Source organism: Lagopus muta, chromosome 24 (genome assembly GCF_023343835.1).
Source record: "Lagopus muta isolate bLagMut1 chromosome 24, bLagMut1 primary, whole genome shotgun sequence".
Lineage (NCBI taxonomy): Eukaryota > Metazoa > Chordata > Aves > Galliformes > Phasianidae > Lagopus > Lagopus muta.
Window position 1 is genome coordinate 1,239,723 of NC_064456.1, and position 14,083 is coordinate 1,253,805.

The 14,083-nt window shown below is 68.4% G+C and overlaps 3 protein-coding genes across 3 annotated transcripts; 2 read left to right on the top strand and 1 right to left on the bottom strand.

Annotated features, from left to right (window-relative positions):
• The first annotated feature begins 877 nt into the window (after window positions 1-877).
• ATXN7L2 (ataxin 7 like 2) lies at window positions 878-6,393 on the top strand. Its single transcript, XM_048925919.1, is given in 13 exon segments — window positions 878-1,001; window positions 2,106-2,171; window positions 2,254-2,358; window positions 2,450-2,600; window positions 2,697-2,983; window positions 3,363-3,445; window positions 3,601-3,839; window positions 3,912-4,089; window positions 4,170-4,291; window positions 4,759-4,815; window positions 4,817-4,961; window positions 4,963-5,580; window positions 6,001-6,393. Coding segments are annotated over 13 exon segments (2,190 nt in total). The 3' UTR covers window positions 6,016-6,393.
• Window positions 6,394-6,968: 575 nt separating this feature from the next.
• AMIGO1 (adhesion molecule with Ig like domain 1) lies at window positions 6,969-9,609 on the bottom strand. Its single transcript, XM_048925920.1, has one exon. It carries the CDS (start codon window positions 8,700-8,702, stop codon window positions 7,194-7,196), a length of 1,509 nt encoding a protein of 502 aa, XP_048781877.1. The 5' UTR covers window positions 8,703-9,609; the 3' UTR covers window positions 6,969-7,193.
• Window positions 9,610-12,477: 2,868 nt separating this feature from the next.
• Window positions 12,478-13,822, top strand: GPR61 (G protein-coupled receptor 61). Its single transcript, XM_048926281.1, has one exon. It carries the CDS (start codon window positions 12,478-12,480, stop codon window positions 13,813-13,815), a length of 1,338 nt encoding a protein of 445 aa, XP_048782238.1. The 3' UTR covers window positions 13,816-13,822.
• Window positions 13,823-14,083: the final 261 nt, after the last annotated feature.

Sequence of the window (14,083 nt, forward strand, 5' to 3'; positions counted from 1 at the left end):
CTCTATGGGGGTCGTGTGTCCTATGGTGGGGGTTTGTGGCTCTGGGTGCCCTGTGCTGCGTGGGGGGGGGGGGTATTGATATTGGGTGGCCTTCCCATATGGGGGGGGGTTTATGGCACTGGTTGTTCTACCTAAGCCATATAGGGTGAATATGGCCATGGATGCCCTGCCCCATATAGGGGTGAACATGGCCATGGGTGCCCTGCCCCATATAGGGTGAACATGGCCATGGGCGCCCTGCCCCATATAGGGTGAATATGGCCATGGGCGCCCTGCCCCATATAGGGGTGAATATGGCCATGGGTGCCCTGCCCCATATAGGGTGAATATGGCCATAGGTGCCCTGCCCCATATAGGGGTGAATATGGCCATGGATGCCCTGCCCCATATAGGGGTGAATATGGCCATGGGTGCCCTGCCTCATATAGGGTGAACATGGCCATGGGCGCCCTGCCCCATATAGGGTGAATATGGCCATAGGTGCCCTGCCCCATATAGGGTGAATATGGCCATGGGCGCCCTGCCCCATATAGGGGTGAACATGGCCATGGGCGCCCTGCCCCACACAGCACCGTGGGTGGCACCGGCTGTGTCTCTGTACGCCCTGAGCTGCGCCGCCCCACACAGCGCTGTCCGCCCCACATCGGGGCGCAGCACCGCGTATCTCGGTACGTCGCCGTAGGGCTGAGGTCTCCCCAGGCTGCCCCGCACCCCGCCCCGCACGCACGGCCGCTCGGAGCCCCGGGGCGGGGACTGCGCCGCCCGTGGGGCCGCGGGGGGGCGCGCGGCGCATGCGCGGGGGCGCGCGCGCGGGGCGGGGGCGGCGGCGGCGGCGGCGGAGGGGGGGGCGCGCGCTCCCGCGGCGGCGGCGGCGGCGATGGCGGCGCGTGGGCGCGCGGCGGCGATGGCGGCGGCGGAGCGGCGGCTGCCGAGCGTGGACGAGTTCGCGGGGCAGAGCTGGAGCGCATGGGTGGAGCGGGCCGGGCCGCCCGCAGAGCCGGGTGAGGGGGCGGCGGGCCGGGAGGGGGGAAGGAAGGGGGGGGGGGGGTCGCTCCCGGGGTTGGGGGGGGGTCACCGCCAAACGGGGGCCGCGCCCGCAGCCCGCGCCGCCCCGCACCTCCCCGCCCCCGGGCACGGAGAGCGGCGGGCGCCCCGCGACGGGCGATGGGAGACGCGCAGCGCGTCCCGCAGCGGAACCGGGGTGCGGGCGGCGGTGCGGGTGGAGGTGTGCGGGGAGCGGCGATCCGTCCCGTCGGTGCCCCGTCCTGCGGTCGCCGGGAGCGGGGCGTGCGGTACGGCGCGGTCGGGGGGAACGGGGACCCCGTGCGACGGAGCTGCGGGCGGCCGGTGTGACACGGCTGGACGGCGCCGGGCGCACGGAATGGCATCGCTGAGAGGGACCGCGAGCCCGGCGTGGCACGGCAGGGTGCAACTGGGCGCCCGGTATGGCGTGGATGGACGGCGCTGGGCACCCCGTATGGCATCGCTGCGAGAGGCTGAGTGCCCGGTATGGCACAGCTGTGCACAACTCGGTGCCCGGTACGGCACAGCTGGACGGGACCGGGTGCCCATTGTGGCACAACGAGACACAGCTGGGTGCCCGGTTGGATGGCACTGAGCCCCCAGTACGGCACAGCCAGGCAGGATCGAGCGCCCGGTGTGGCACGGCTGGACGGGGTGGCTGGGGACGCGGTGCCCAGCTGGCACAGCCGGCGAGGATGGGTGCTGCTGGCTTGGCTGGGGGCACGTGGTGACCCGGCCCCAGGATGGGCTGACCCCACGTCCCTGGTCAGCCCCACACATGGCAGTGATGGTGGCTTTGGGCTCTCGGCGCTCCCTGCACATCACAGTGCCGCTCTGTGCCACCCGCTGTCCCCAGCTGTCACAGGGTGCAGCCGGGTGCCGCTCATGGCGCTCCCTGATTCCGGGGCTGAGCTCTGGATTCATCCTCAGGTCTGATTTGAACCTTTGTCATTGTGCTTTTAATTGCCCTGGGAGCAGCGGGCGGTGGGAGGCAGCAGGGGATGCGGTGGCTGCAGAGAGATGAGGCAGAGCTGAGACCGGCGCAGCTCAGGATATTGATGGTGGGATTCTGTCCCCAGCAGGGTTGGAGCTGGAGGAGAGCAGCAAGGGGAGCAAGAAACTGGACGCCATGACGCTGATCAAGGAAGGTAAGCTCCCCGTTTTGGGGAGAAAACCCCCTGTTTTGGGGCTGCACGCAGCTCCGGTGCCTGACCCACCTCCACCCCACAGACATGTCCATCTTCGGCCACTGCCCGGCGCACGATGAGTTCTACCTCGTGGTTTGCAACCACTGCAGCCAGGTGGTGAAGCCTCAGGCCTTCCAGAAGCACTGCGGTGAGCTGGGGGGTGATGGGGGGGGGTGGGAGGGCAGGGGGGGGGGCTGTGAACCCAGCAGGGGGCTGATGGAGGGCCGTTCCCTGCGCAGAACGGCGTCACGGCCCGCTCAGCAAGCTGTACGCCAAGTGCCACGCCGTCAATGGGCAGCCGGCGGGCAAAGCGCTGCGGGACAAAGGACAGGGAGCGCGCAGCAGGGCTCAGCCGCTGCCAGAGAAAGCACAGAAGGACAACAACCTCTGGTGAGCAGAGCTGGGGGTCGCCGTGCCCCCCCCTCTGACCCACACCCCCCCAGGTGCCGCTCGCCCCCCCCCTCTGACCGCCCCGTTTCTCCCCAGCTTGTTCATGCCGGTGGTGAACCTGGAGAAGATCCCCAGCCTCCCCAAGCCGGAGGGGCTCAAAGCGGCCCCTAAAACCCCCCCCAAAGCGTCCGCTGCACCACCTGCCTCCAGCCCCACTGAGCCCCCGGGGAGGCCCTCCTCCACGCCGCCTCCGCCACCCAAAGAGCCCCCAGGGGCCGGGGGGGACCCACCGCCACCAACTGCCAGCCCTGTGCTCAAAGCAGGGGGGGAAAAGGAGCCGGGGGTCTGCAGGCCACCCCCCAGGGCCCACAAGAAGCTGACGCGTGAGTGCTGGGGTTCTGCAGGCTGGGGGGGGGTGTTGATTTGAGGGAGGTAATGGGATGGGTAACTGTGTCCCTCCGTGCCCAAAGGTGGGCTGTGATCCCAATGGCACAGCTTGGGGGGGGGAGCCCCACTGTGGGGTGGGGGGGGGGGCTGTGGTTCATCAGGGTCTGCAGTCCTTGAGGGTCTGTGGTCTGCGGGTGGATACCATACATGGGGGGCTGCAGTCCATGGGGAGATGAGGTCCTTGAGGGGCTGCAGTCCATGGGGTCCTGCCCTGGCTCCATACAGCGGTGGTGTGAATGCTGCTGTGGGGCTGGTGGGGGTCACAGCTTTGCCCCCCCCCCCCCCCCCACATCCCACTGCCTCGTGTGCCCGCAGGGAAGGAGTGCGACCTGAACCGGCAGTGCGGCGTGCTGAACCCCGACACCAAGAAGGTTTGCACCCGCCTGCTCACCTGCAAGGTAACACCGTGCATCCGTCCTGCGGGGCCCTGGGAGCAGCATGGCGATGGGGTTTTGCCCCTCTGCTAGCGGGTGTTTGAGGGGGGGTCTCCCACCTAAAAGGGGACGCATGGGGAGGGCCCTCATGACGTGACCCCCCCCACCTCACCCCACAGATCCACTCGGTGCACCAGCGGCGTGAGGTGCAGGGCCGTGCCAAGGACTTTGACGTGCTGGTGGCCGAGCTGAAGGCCAGCTCCCGCCGCGAAGCCCCGAAGGAGAAAAGCCCCCCCAGGAAGGACCCCCCCGGCTCCGAACCGCCCGCCCCCCCTGCGCTGCCGCAGCCCCCCGCCGCCCCTCCTGGCTCATCACCCTGCCGCCCCAGACCCCCCCACGTCCACTGCCCGCCCCCCAGGTGAGCTCCCACCATCTCCCCCCCCTTCCCAGCTGTGTCCCCCCCATCTCTCACCACCCACCTCCCGCACAGGGCTTGGCTTTCCTCCGACAGCGACCCCGAGGAGGGGGATGGGGGGCTCTTCCCCTTCCCCCTGCCCAAGGAGGGGGGCAGTCGGGGGTCCAGCGAGGACAGCGAGGAGGAGGGGGCTGCTGAGGACACCCACCGCCCCGACTGCCACTACGCCGCCCGCCCACCGCGGCCTCAAGCGGTGAGTTGGGCTGGGTGCCCCCCGTGGATGGGGGGGGGTCACCCGGTCTGAACCCCCCCCCCCCCCGCCATCCCTCATAGTTCTGCACCTTCGGGAGCCGCTTGGTCAGCCCTGGCTGCTACGTCTTTAACCGGAGGCTCGACCGCTTCTGCTCGGCGCTGAGCTCCATGCTGGAGCGACACCTCAGCTCACACATGTGGAGGTAATGGGGGGGGCCGGGGGGGCTGCAGAGTTCACCTGGTGTGCTGCTGCATGGTGGGACACAGAGCTGTGGGTTGGTGCTGTGGGGTGTTGGGGGGGGGGGTCCCGTTTGGGAAGAGAGCAGAGATGTGGGGGGGTCACATTGGGCAAGGGAACAGATATTGGGGGGGGGTCCTACATGTGAAAGGGGCAGCGAGAGGGAGCCAGGTGATTGGGGGGACCGCATTGGGAAGGGAGCAGAGAGGTGGGGGGCTCCTGTCTGGCTGAGAAACAGCGATGTGGGGGGGTCCCATATGGGACAGCAGTGATGTCAGAGGGATCCCATCAACGGGGAGGACGGAGATTTGGGGGTGGGCTTCCACGCAGGAAAGGCACAGAGGCACAGGGGGATGAATCGGGGGGTTCCCTCCGTTGAAGCTCAGCCCTTCGGTGCTCCCCATCTCACCGCCTCACCTCCCCCCCCCACAGGAAGATCCCTCCTGCCGTCGACCCGCAGCTCCCCGCCGCCCCGGCGCCCCCCAGCCCCGCCGGCCCCGCCGCTCCGACCCCCCCCAGCCCACTCTCGGACCCCCCCGACGCCCACCGGTCCCCGGGACGGCCGCGTCCCCGCCGGCATCAATTACACGGTGGGATCCCCGCACGCGGCCGCCGCCTGCAGCCAACCGGAGTGCGGGGGGGGGCGGCAGCCAATCCATCACCTCCCCGCTGCCGGCCAACATCCCCTCGCCCTCCTTCAGCAAGTTGCCTTCCACCAAGGCCAGCAAATCCTCCCGTGCCAAGGAGGCGGCCGGCGGGACGGAACCGGATTCCGTGGCCCGTAAACGCAAACAGCCCCTGGGGGCGGCCGCCAGCCCCCCCTACAAACGGACCTGCGCCGGAGACGGGGCGAAAAGCAAAAACCCCGCCTGCCAGGCGTCGGCGCCCCCCGGCAAGACGAAAAACGCCGCGGTGGCGGCGCTCAACGGCTCGGTGTGCGCGGGCGGCAGGCTGAAACGAGCGCTGCCCCCGGACTGCCGCCCCCCCCCTCAGCGCCGCTCCGGAACCGCGGGGCTCTCCGTTACACGGAGCCGGGGTCCCCCCGCCCCCCCCCCCCGCTGCATTTCGGAGGATGAGGTGAAGAAGCGCAAGAACTCGGCCACGTATTGCCGGCCCTCCAAACCCAAACACGCCGCTCCCCCGCCCGCCCCCCCGCCGGCCCCCAGCCCCGCGCCCCCCGACCTGGGCTGCTCCGTCCGTAGGAAGAAACCGGGGAGCGCCCTGAGCTTCGAGGAGAAGCGGAACGTCCTGAAGGTAAGGGGGGGGGGGGGGGCGCTGGTGGGGGGGTTATGGGCGCACCTCCAGCTGTGGGTGTTGGGGGTTCATCCACGTGTGTGGGAGCTGAGTGGGGAAATGGGGGGGGGGGGGGGACGGGACTGGGCGCAGCACGGCAGAGCGCCCTGAACGATGGGGCGGAGGGGAGGGGAGGTGGGCAGCATGGGGACCCTCCAGAGTCGCCCACATCAGCGCCGGGTCGGGGACCCCGCGGTGTTTTATTGAACACCCGCATCCCAACCTGAGGACACCGTTTGGGGCACCGAGACCCTCCGGGGCCGCCCCGTCCTTTTAGGGGGGGGGGGAAGGGGGGCACAGCGCAGGGCTGATCTCACCCAGCTGCTGACCACCTTCCCCCCCCCTTTCCCTTTTCCTCCCCCCCCTCCATCCATCCCGCAGTCCAAAGCCCATTAACGGAGGCTTCGGGGGCTTCCACCGCCGCCCGGGGTCGCTGCGCATCACGGAGCCCCGAACCGCCGCCGGGAAGCGCCGAGGGGACAAAAAAAAGAAAGCGAGAAAAAGGAGAAGAAAAGGGAAAAAAAAACCAAACCCACAAAAACCCACAAGAACACAAAAACCCACCAACAAAACGTAACCTCCAGAAAAATACCTCAAGACTCTGATCCTGATCCGTTGCTGCTAAAACAACCCCCGGGGAGGGGGCGGCCGGGGGGGGTCCCCGTGCAGGACTGAACCGCCGGCACCGCGGGTATTTATAAGGATTCCTATCGCTGTTTCGGTTCGGTTTGGGGTTTTTTTTTGTTTGTTTGTTTGTTTTTTAAGAAAAGAGAAAAGGAGGAATTGGTGTCGTGTGGGTGCGGGGGGGGGGGGGGGGCGCGGGGGTCCGTGCGGTGTTTGGGACCCCGTGGGGGATTTGGAGTCCAATGGGGGATCGCTTGGTCCCACGGAGTCCTGGTTCACCGAGGGGCTGCGTGTCCTCAAAAGCCCCCCCGGGTCCGGCAGCGTGAAGCCCCGCCTCCCCTCGTGTCCCGGCCCCCCCCCCCCCGCCTCCCCCCGGCCCTTCGGTGGGACCCCCCCGGGGGGCAGAGCGGTGCGGGGGTCTCCGGTGCGTTGTGAGACACGAGTGGGGAACGCACGTTTCTTTATTGTCACCGATGCAGCAGCGCGGCGCTGGCTGAAGCTGAGGACGCAGACGTGGGGTTGGAGGGGGGGGGGGGGGGCTGTGGGGGGGTCAGGTGTGGGGTGGGGGCATTTCCCACCCTGGGATCCCCTGTGTAGGGGGCTCAGCTGTGCTGTGGCTCAGAGGAAAGGGGCTGTGCCCCATTTCCTCCCCCCCCCCCCCCCCCCCCGGCGTGGGCAGCAGCTGTGGCCTCGGGGGGGTCATGCTTCCCGGGGGGGGGGGGGGGGAGTCATGCGTCACGATCAACATGCGGGAGGCAGCGCTGTGCGGGGGGGCATCCACGCAGCAGGGACCCCCGTGTGCTTGGATGCTGTCACCGGTGGGGGTCCCACGGCACCCGGACCCCCAGGGAGGGGGGGGGCTCCACGTCACAGCATCCCCACCGCGGTCCTCACATCCCTTGTGCTCTGCACAGCCGGCGGGGGGGTCCACACCGTGCCCCCTCCCCCCACTACACCACGATGGGGGTGTCGGAGAACACCGAGCTGACCGAGTCTGGATCCGACACCTTCCTCTGCGCCCGGGGTCCCTCCCTCGGTGCCCCCCCCACCACCGCCGCCATCGGCGGGCTCCCCCCGGCTTTGTACCTCCCGTTCTGCCCCCCCGGGGCGGCGCGGTGCCCGGCAATGCGGGGCCTCGAGGGGGGCGGAGGCTCCCCGACGGCGTGGTTGGGGGTGGCGCTGAGCACGGAGGAGTTGAGGCTGTCGTCTCGCGGAGGGGCGGGCGGCTTTTCGGCGGCGGCGCGGCAGCAGCAGCGGCACGGGGTGAGGTACAGATAGATGAGCACCAGCACCACGCTGAGGATGCAGCCCACCAGCGTGGTGTAGGCGGTGTTGAGGCCGTCGTGGGGGCCGTGCAGGGTGAAGTTGTGCACCAGCAGCTCCACGTAGAGCGTCTCGTTAAAAGCCGGACCCGACACCCGACACGCGTACGTCCCGCCGTCCTCCGGCCTCAGCGCCCGCAGCTGCAGGCTGCCGTTGGCCAGCACGGCCGCGCTCCCGTTGCCGCCCTCCTCCGTCACTCTGTCCCCCCCCGGTGTCACCCAGTGGCGGCCGTGCGCCGCCCGCAGGCGGCTGTCGCAGCCCAACGTGACGCTGTCCCCCAGGTACGCCTCCAGCACGGCTTCCTTCGCCTCGCTGCAGTTGAGCAGCTCTCGGGATCCCAGTTCCAGAATGGCCACCGGCGCTCGGTTCGGCGCCGCCGGCAGCTGGCATCGCAGCTCCTCCTGGAAGTCCATCACGGCGCTCAGCCGGCGGTGGCGCCCGCGGGCCAGCAGCTGGAAGAGCGGGCAGTCGCAGCCCAGCGGGTTGCCGTGCAGGTAGAGGCGGTCGCGCAGCCACGCGGGCAGCGCCTGCAGCTCGGCGGCCGGCAGCGAACGCAGGCGGTTGGAGGAGAGGTCGAGCAGGGAGAGCTGAGCCGGGCGGCTGCCGTCGCGGAGCAGCTCCAGAGGGAAGCGGGCGATGTGGTTCCGGCCCAGGTAGAGCTTGCGGAGACGGCTCAGGTTGTCGAAGGCGGAGCGGTCGACGGCGGAGATCTCGTTGTTGTAGAGCAGCAGCACCTCCAGCTCGGGGAGGTCGCTGAAGAGGTTCTCCTCCAGCGTGCGCAGGCGGTTGGAGGACAGGTCCAGGTGGCGGAGGTGAGGGACGTGGGTGAAAGCCTCGGTGGAGACGAAGGCCAAGCCGTTGTGCGCCAGCAGCAGTGCGTGCAGGTGGGCCAGGCGGCCCGGCGCCCAGTCGGCACGCAGGCGGCTGATGTTGTTGTGGCTGAGGTCCAGCACGGCGGCGAAGCGCGGCAGCGGGGCGGGCACGGAGCTCAGGGCGGCCTGGGAGCAGCTGAGGATGTTGGAGGCGCAGACGCAGCGCGTGGGGCAGCTCCCGGCCACCGGCACCGCCAGCACCGCCAGCATCGCCAGCATCACCAGCATCACCAGCACCGCCATGGCACCAAGTGTGGGGGGCATCGGGGTGGGCAGTGGGGTCACAGCATGCGGCAGTGCAGCATGGCACGGGGCTTTGGTCACCCGATGTCACAGCACTGAAAGAGCCTCGGTCACCTCAGTGTCACTGCTTGGAGGTGTCCTGGTCAGCTGGTGTCACGGCGTGGAATGGCCTTGGTCGGCCGATGTCACTGCCTGGGGTGGCTGTGGTCAACCAGTGTCACAGCAGGGCTGCTCCTGGTCAAGCAGTCGCAGCGCAGTGTGGCTTTGGTCACCCACTGTCACTGCCTGGGGTGGCTTTGGTCACCCAGTGTCACAGCATGGAGGTGTCCTGCTCACCCAGTGTCGCTGCCTGGAATGGCTGTGGTCAACCAGTGTCACAGCAGGGCTGCTCCTGGTCAAGCAGTCGCAGCACAGTGCGGCTTTGGTCACCCAATGCCACTGGGGTGGCTTTGGTAGCCCAGTGTCACAGCATCGGATGGCCTTGGTCACCCAGTGTCACAGCGGGGCTGTCCCAGCTCAAGCAGGGGTAGCACAGAGCAGCTTTGGTCACCCAGTGTCAGCAGGGTGGCTTTGATAACCCAGTGTCACAGCATCGGATGGCTCTGCTCACCCAGTGTCACAGCCTGGGCCGGTTTTGGTCACCCAGTGTCACAGCACAGAGGCGTCCTGCTCACGCACCGTCACTGCGCCGGGTGGCCGTGGTCCATCAGTGTCACAGCAGTGCTGGCCCCGCCGTCGCAGCCCGGCCGGCTCCCTTCACCCCGCGGTCGGTTGGCGCTGCGCTCGCCGCCGTCACCACGTGGATGTCCCCGTTATCACCGCGCGGTGCGGCCGTGCCGGTGCCGGTGCCGTTACACAGCGGGCCGCTTCCGTTCCCCTCCTCCGCCGCTCCGGGCCCGGTACTGCTACACCACGTGACCCAGCCCGGCCCCGCCCCCAGCGGAGGATGCTTCACCCCCCCCCCCTCCCGCCCCCCCACCGCTCCGGGTATTACCGGAGCCCGCGGCCGGGCCGAAGCGAAACGAACCGAGAGGAGCCGAACCGCGCCGGAATGAGCCGGGCCGAGCCGAGCCGAGCCGGACCGAACCGCGCCGTAATGAGCCGAGCCGGGCCGGGCCGGGCCGAGCCCCGCACCGCGCTGCAGCGCCCGCGCCCCGGGACGGCGCTCAGGGGGCGGACCCGGCGCGGCGACCCCCGCGCACGGCGCGTTCCCATTGGCTGCCGCCTCGCAGCCCGCAGCCAATCGCGGAGGCTCCCGCTTAACCCCTCGGAGCCCGGCTCGGCCCCGTCGCCTCCATCCCACCCGCAGCCCCAGCCGCAGCCCGGTCTCCATCCCTGCCCCATTTCCCCCCCGTTTCCATCCCCGTCTCCATATTCATCCCACCCCCATCCCCGTTCGGTCCCTGTCTCCTCTTCTGTCCCTATCCCGTCTCAGTCTCTATCCCCATTCCCACCTCCATCCCACCCCATCCCTATATTCATCCCATCTCCATCCCCATCCCTCTTCCAGTTGCTGTCCCTCTAATTTCGGACCTGAAATTAATAAATAAAAATAACGCCACCCCTCTCTCCATTTCTGTCCCCATCCCATCTCTGTCCCTGTCCCCATTTCTAGCCCTGTCCCAACACCACCTCCATCCCTGCCCCCATCTTCACACCCATCCCAATCCCTGTCCCTATTTCCACCCCCATCTCTACATTTATCCCCATCCCACCCCTCCAAACCCACACCACCTATGCTGAACCACCACCCCCAGCCATGCTCCCCCCCCCAGACCACCCCCCATCCCACAGAGACACAGCAGCCCCCATCCCACCCCCTGCCCTGTGCCACCCCACATTTGGGGTCACCCTGCTTGGGGTCCCACCGAGGGGCACCCCTGGGTGCTGCTGTAGGGGATGGGGGGGGAGGGGGGGTGGGGAGATCCGCAGCCCCCGTGACGCGCAGTGCTGGCTCTGCTTCCCGGCTGTATTTTTAGATGCAAACATTTGTGTCACATTATGATTTTATTTATTTATTTTTTTTTTTCGGGTCCAAAATTAGAGGGAAAGGAGCTGGAACAAACAGCGCCGTGATGATGCAGCTCTTTATTTGCTGGGGGGGGGGGGGCTGCAATCAAAGGGGAGCCCTGCAGTGCAGAGCGGGCTGCTCCCAGGCCCCTGCCCCCCCCCTTCTGCTGTTATCACCACAGACCCCCCCCCACCCCACCGCCCCTCATCCCAGGCTGGGGGGGGATTCTGTCTGTCCTTTGATCGTCCTCAATTTCTCTGCTGTAATCCGGGCTTTAATCCCTGCCCTGCATCCCCCCCCCCCCTCCCTCCCCCCCTCGAGTGCTCAGCAGTGGGGTTGGGGGGGGTTTAGGGGAGGGGGCAGTGCTGGGTTCAAGTGGTTCATTTCGGGGGGGGGGGGGGGGGGGCTAGGAGCCCATTCCCACTCCGTTCCCCCCCCACCATAAACCCCATCCTCACGGCAACATCCCCATCCACACAGCGATCCCCCATCCTCATAACAGCACACCAAGGCCCACAGTGACCCCCCCCCCACCCCCACAGTGCCCCCCATCCCCCCACTGACTCTTCATTCTCACAGGGACGCTTCCACCCCCATCTCGTGCCCACAATGCCCCCCCCATCCCCACCGAGACCCCCCCCACAGCCTTACTGGGGGGAGCTGGGAGAAGCAAAGCACGGGGATGCTGAGAGCTGCGAGCAGCCTGCATCCCTCCCCCGATCGCATCCCACCCCCCCATCCCTTGGGGCCGTTGGACATAGCCACTCCTCCCCCCCCCCCCTCCCCTCCCGGGCCCGGTTCCCCGTTCCGTGGCGGCCCATTTTGGGGCCGGGGGCTCCCGGGGCGGTGCGGTGCGGGCGGGAGGCGTTTAGGACCCAGCAGCCGGGCGGTGCGGGAGCATCTCTCGCCGCAGCGGCTCCACAGCACCGGCCCCGGCCCCGAGCATCCCCGCCCGGCCCCGCTTCGGGCCCATGGAGCCCCCCCCGGTAGGTAACGGCAGAGCGACGCCCGGGGTGCGCGCGGTGTGGGGCGGGGGGGTCCCCGATGTGCGGTCGTGCAGGGAGGGGGCACCTCCTGCACCCTGATCCATGGCTGTGCTCGGGGATCCCCCCACACCCAGCAGAAGGGGAGACCCCCAGGGTGGGGAGGGGAGGGTGGGGGGCTCCGGAAGGCCCCCCCCCCAGGTCCATGCTCACCCCGCGGTGCCGTTGCAGCTTTTTGTGGGGGGTGGGAGGGGCAGAGGTGCGGGGTTACGTGCGGCCCTCCAAATGCAGAGGGGTCCCCGGGGTGGTCCTGGTGCTGCCCCACGTGGTCCCTGGGGTCTGGGTAAAGATGCAGCGTTTGGGGATGAAACCACGGAGTTTGGGGCTTTTAGCCCCAGAATCGCTCATTTTTCAAGGCAGCAGGGTTTTCCTTGGAGGAAAAAAAAAGAAGGGAATTGAGGGGGGGGGGGGGGCCTTAATGCAGGGTGTCACAAGTGTGCTGGGGACAAGGGGGGGGTTGCACCTGGGAGCCACCGGGGCGGAGCTGTGACCCCACCTGGGGTCTTATGGGGCCCATTCACCCCAATGTCCCCTCTGTGCCCCCCACTGACGGCTCCCCTTCCCCACAGCCCCACAGCTCCGCCCGGTGGAGAGGAGCAGGGAGATGAGTGGTGCTGGGGGCACCCCTGGGTGCGCTGAGCACCTCAGGACCCACCCTGCAGCGAGGCGGCAGCAGCCATAGGGCCATCGGAGCACCCAACGATGCCCCACAGCCCTGCGCCGTCAGCCCCAAGGACGGGCGATGGGCCACAGCATGGAGCCCTCCCTGCCCGCCCTATGGGGCTGGAACGGCTCTAGGGCAGCGCGGGCGCTCCAGCCCTCTCCGGGCCCCATGCCCCCCAACGGCACAGCCGACAGCAAGCCCAAAGACGTGGCTTCCAAATCAGTGGGGCTTTTCTTCATGCTGCTCATCGACCTGACGGCCATCGTGGGCAACGCGGCCGTGATGACCGTCATCGTGAAGACGCCGGCGCTGCGGAAGTTCGTCTTCGTCTTCCATCTCTGCCTGGTGGATTTCCTGGCAGCCCTCACCCTGATGCCGCTGGAGATGCTGTCGGGTTCGGCCGTGTTTGACAGCCCCGTGCTGGGCGAGGCCATGTGCCGCGTCTACCTGTTCCTCAGCGTCTGCTTCATCAGCATGTGCATCCTCTCCATCTCCACCATCAACGTGGAGCGCTACTACTACGTCGTGCACCCCATGCGCTACGAGGTGCGGATGACGGTGGGCCTGGTGGTCTGCGTGCTGGTGGGCGTCTGGCTGAAGGCCGTGGCCACGTCGCTGGTCCCCGTGCTGGGCTGGTTGTCCCCCGACCGCCCTCCGCCCGCCGGCCGCGGCTGCTCCCTGCAATGGAGCCGCGGTCCGTACTGCAAGTTCTTCGTGGTCTTCTTCGCCACGTTCTACTTCCTCCTGCCCCTCCTCATCATCGTGGTGGTTTACTGCAGCATGTTCAAGGTGGCTCGGGTGGCCGCCATGCACCACGGCCCGCTGCCCACCTGGATGGAGACCCCGCGCCGGCGCTCCGAGTCGCTCAGCAGCCGTTCCACCATGGTGACGACCTCGGGTGCCCCCCGCACCACCCCGCAGAGGACGTTCGGTGGGGGCAAAGCGGCCGCCATCCTGCTGGCCGTGGGCGGCCAGTTTCTTTTCTGCTGGTTGCCCTACTTCTCCTTCCACCTCTACACGGCCCTCAGCACCCAACCCTTGGCTGGGCCGGCGGCCGAGACCGTGGTCACCTGGCTGGGCTACTTCTGCTTTACCTCCAACCCTTTCTTCTACGGGTGCCTCAACCGGCAGATCCGCGGCGAGCTGGGCCGGCTCCTCACCTGCTTCTTCAAGCAGCCTCCCGAGGAGGACCTGCGTCTGCCCAGCCGCGAGGGCTCCATCGAGGAGAACTTCCTGCAGTTCCTGCAGGGCACCGGCTGCCCCGCCGAGCCCCCGCCGCCCCTCGACACCCCCAGCCCCAAGCGGGACCCGGCGCCCATCGATTTCCGCATCCCGGGGCAGGTCGGGGAGGACGCGGGTGAGGGGACGGAGCGGAGCGGCGGGGATGGGCTGTGCGTGCCCAAAGCGGAGCTGTAGCGTTGTCCTCGTGGCTCCGGGTGCAAACACGGCTGTAAGGGCAGAACGGTGTGGGTGCATCGATGTGGGACGTGGAGGGGGGGGGGGAATGGGGGTGCGGGGGCCTCGGGTGGGGTCCTCCACGTTGGGTTGGGGTTTGAGCACCAGGGTTGGGGTCTGGGCCTCCACAGGGCCGGTTCGAACCCCCACCCATGGGTGCCCAGCTCTCCTGGGTCCTGGGGGCTTGGAGAGACCCACGTGGGGATGGGAGGGGTCTGTGGGGCTCGGT